This window comes from Vollenhovia emeryi, unplaced genomic scaffold (assembly GCF_000949405.1).
Source record: "Vollenhovia emeryi isolate VEMERY1.0 unplaced genomic scaffold, V.emery_V1.0 DF949460.1, whole genome shotgun sequence".
NCBI lineage: Eukaryota > Metazoa > Arthropoda > Insecta > Hymenoptera > Formicidae > Vollenhovia > Vollenhovia emeryi.
In genome coordinates this window covers 1-1,334 of record NW_011956906.1, presented here as the reverse complement: position 1 = coordinate 1,334, position 1,334 = coordinate 1, and the positions used below count along the sequence as shown (strand labels likewise).

General features: G+C 64.4%; 1 protein-coding gene across 1 annotated transcript; it reads right to left on the bottom strand.

Moving 5' to 3' along the window:
- Window positions 1-205: 205 nt before the first annotated feature.
- LOC105555700 lies at window positions 206-1,072 on the bottom strand. Its single transcript, XM_012002739.1, has one exon. It carries the CDS (start codon window positions 1,070-1,072, stop codon window positions 206-208), a length of 867 nt encoding a protein of 288 aa, XP_011858129.1.
- Window positions 1,073-1,334: the final 262 nt, after the last annotated feature.

Sequence of the window (1,334 nt, the reverse complement as noted above, 5' to 3'; positions counted from 1 at the left end):
CGGGAGCACTGGGGGGGGGCGCGGGTAGCAGGCGACCCGACGCCGCCCCTAGGGGCGGAGTCGGACGTCCCACGAATCCCGCGCCCCCCCCAGAGCTCCTCTTCTACATTCAATGTATGTAGTCCCTCCAGGAAGGGGGGAGGGCGGCCTCTGAGGTCGCCGTCCCCCCCTCTCCCGGAAGGCTATTCCCATGACCCGTCCCGTCTCATCGGGCCAGGGTCCACTTTCGTCGGTGTGCAGGGATGCCTCTCCTCACCCTTCTGGCCCCCGCTCCCCCACCTTGCGGTGCTGTAGGGGTTACCTCCCCTCTCCGCACCCGCTCAGCCTCCTCCTTCTGGAGCATAACATGCTCACAGAAGGAGGAGAAAGCCTCCCATTTGCTCCTGTCCCCCGTTACCGCCGATATTATCGCCCTGGGGGACAGGTCCAGCTCTATCCTATCGACAAGGACTCGGCGCTGTGCATCCCACTCCGGACACTCTTCGAGTGTATGCTGCGCCGAGTCCTTGTCTGCGCCACAATGGTGGCACTTCTCTGTCGCCTCGCGTCCTATCCGCCGCAGGTACTCACCGAAGCAACCATGCCAGGTGAGCACCTGCGACGTCCTAAACGAGGCCCTCGCCCATGGGCGCTCCAACCACGAATCGAGACACGGGAGGATGGCCTCCACGGTACGCTTGCCCGGGGTATTAGGCCCCGAGAGTCGCGTCCGCCACTCCTCCCGTGTCTCCCTCCTAGCCTGGGCTCCGAGGAGCCTTCTCACCCTCGCCGTGACCGGAACGCCTTGCCCCCGGAGTTCCCTGGTGCGCCGGTACACTTGTGCGTACCCGGCCGCCACCAGGTCAAGGGGCGGCATCCCGGCCATCAGCGTGGCCGCCGTGTGGGATACCGTACGGTACCCCCGTATGGCCCTTATGGCCATTCGCCTTTGGGCCCCCCTGAGGATCGCAAGAGATTTCCTGCTCCTCATGAGGGCCCCCGCCCACACGGGGGCACCGTACGTGGCCATCGAAGCAAGCACGTTGGCGTAAAGCCTTCTTATCTTCCCACACGGCCCGCCCAGATTGGGCATTAGTCGCGATAGCGCGTTTCCCGCGCTGTCCAATCTGGGCACCAGTTTGCTGAAATGCTCCTCGAAGCCCTAGCGTCCGTCTATGTGGAGGCCCAGATACTTTATCTGGGCCCCCACTTTTATGTCCTCGCCATCCACCTCGATTCGAGCTTCGGGTGGCGGCCCAGCCGAGCCGTCATGAAAGAAGACGGCCTCGGTCTTTTTGGCCGCCACCCTTAGCCCCAATGCCTTAACGGCCCTCGTCGCGCAGGCCACTGCCAGG

What these genes read in the sequence shown, in the direction of transcription:
- LOC105555700 (XM_012002739.1), bottom strand. Translation starts at nt 1,072, where the DNA reads ATGCCCAATCTGGGCGGGCCGTGTGGGAAGATAAGAAGGCTTTACGCC.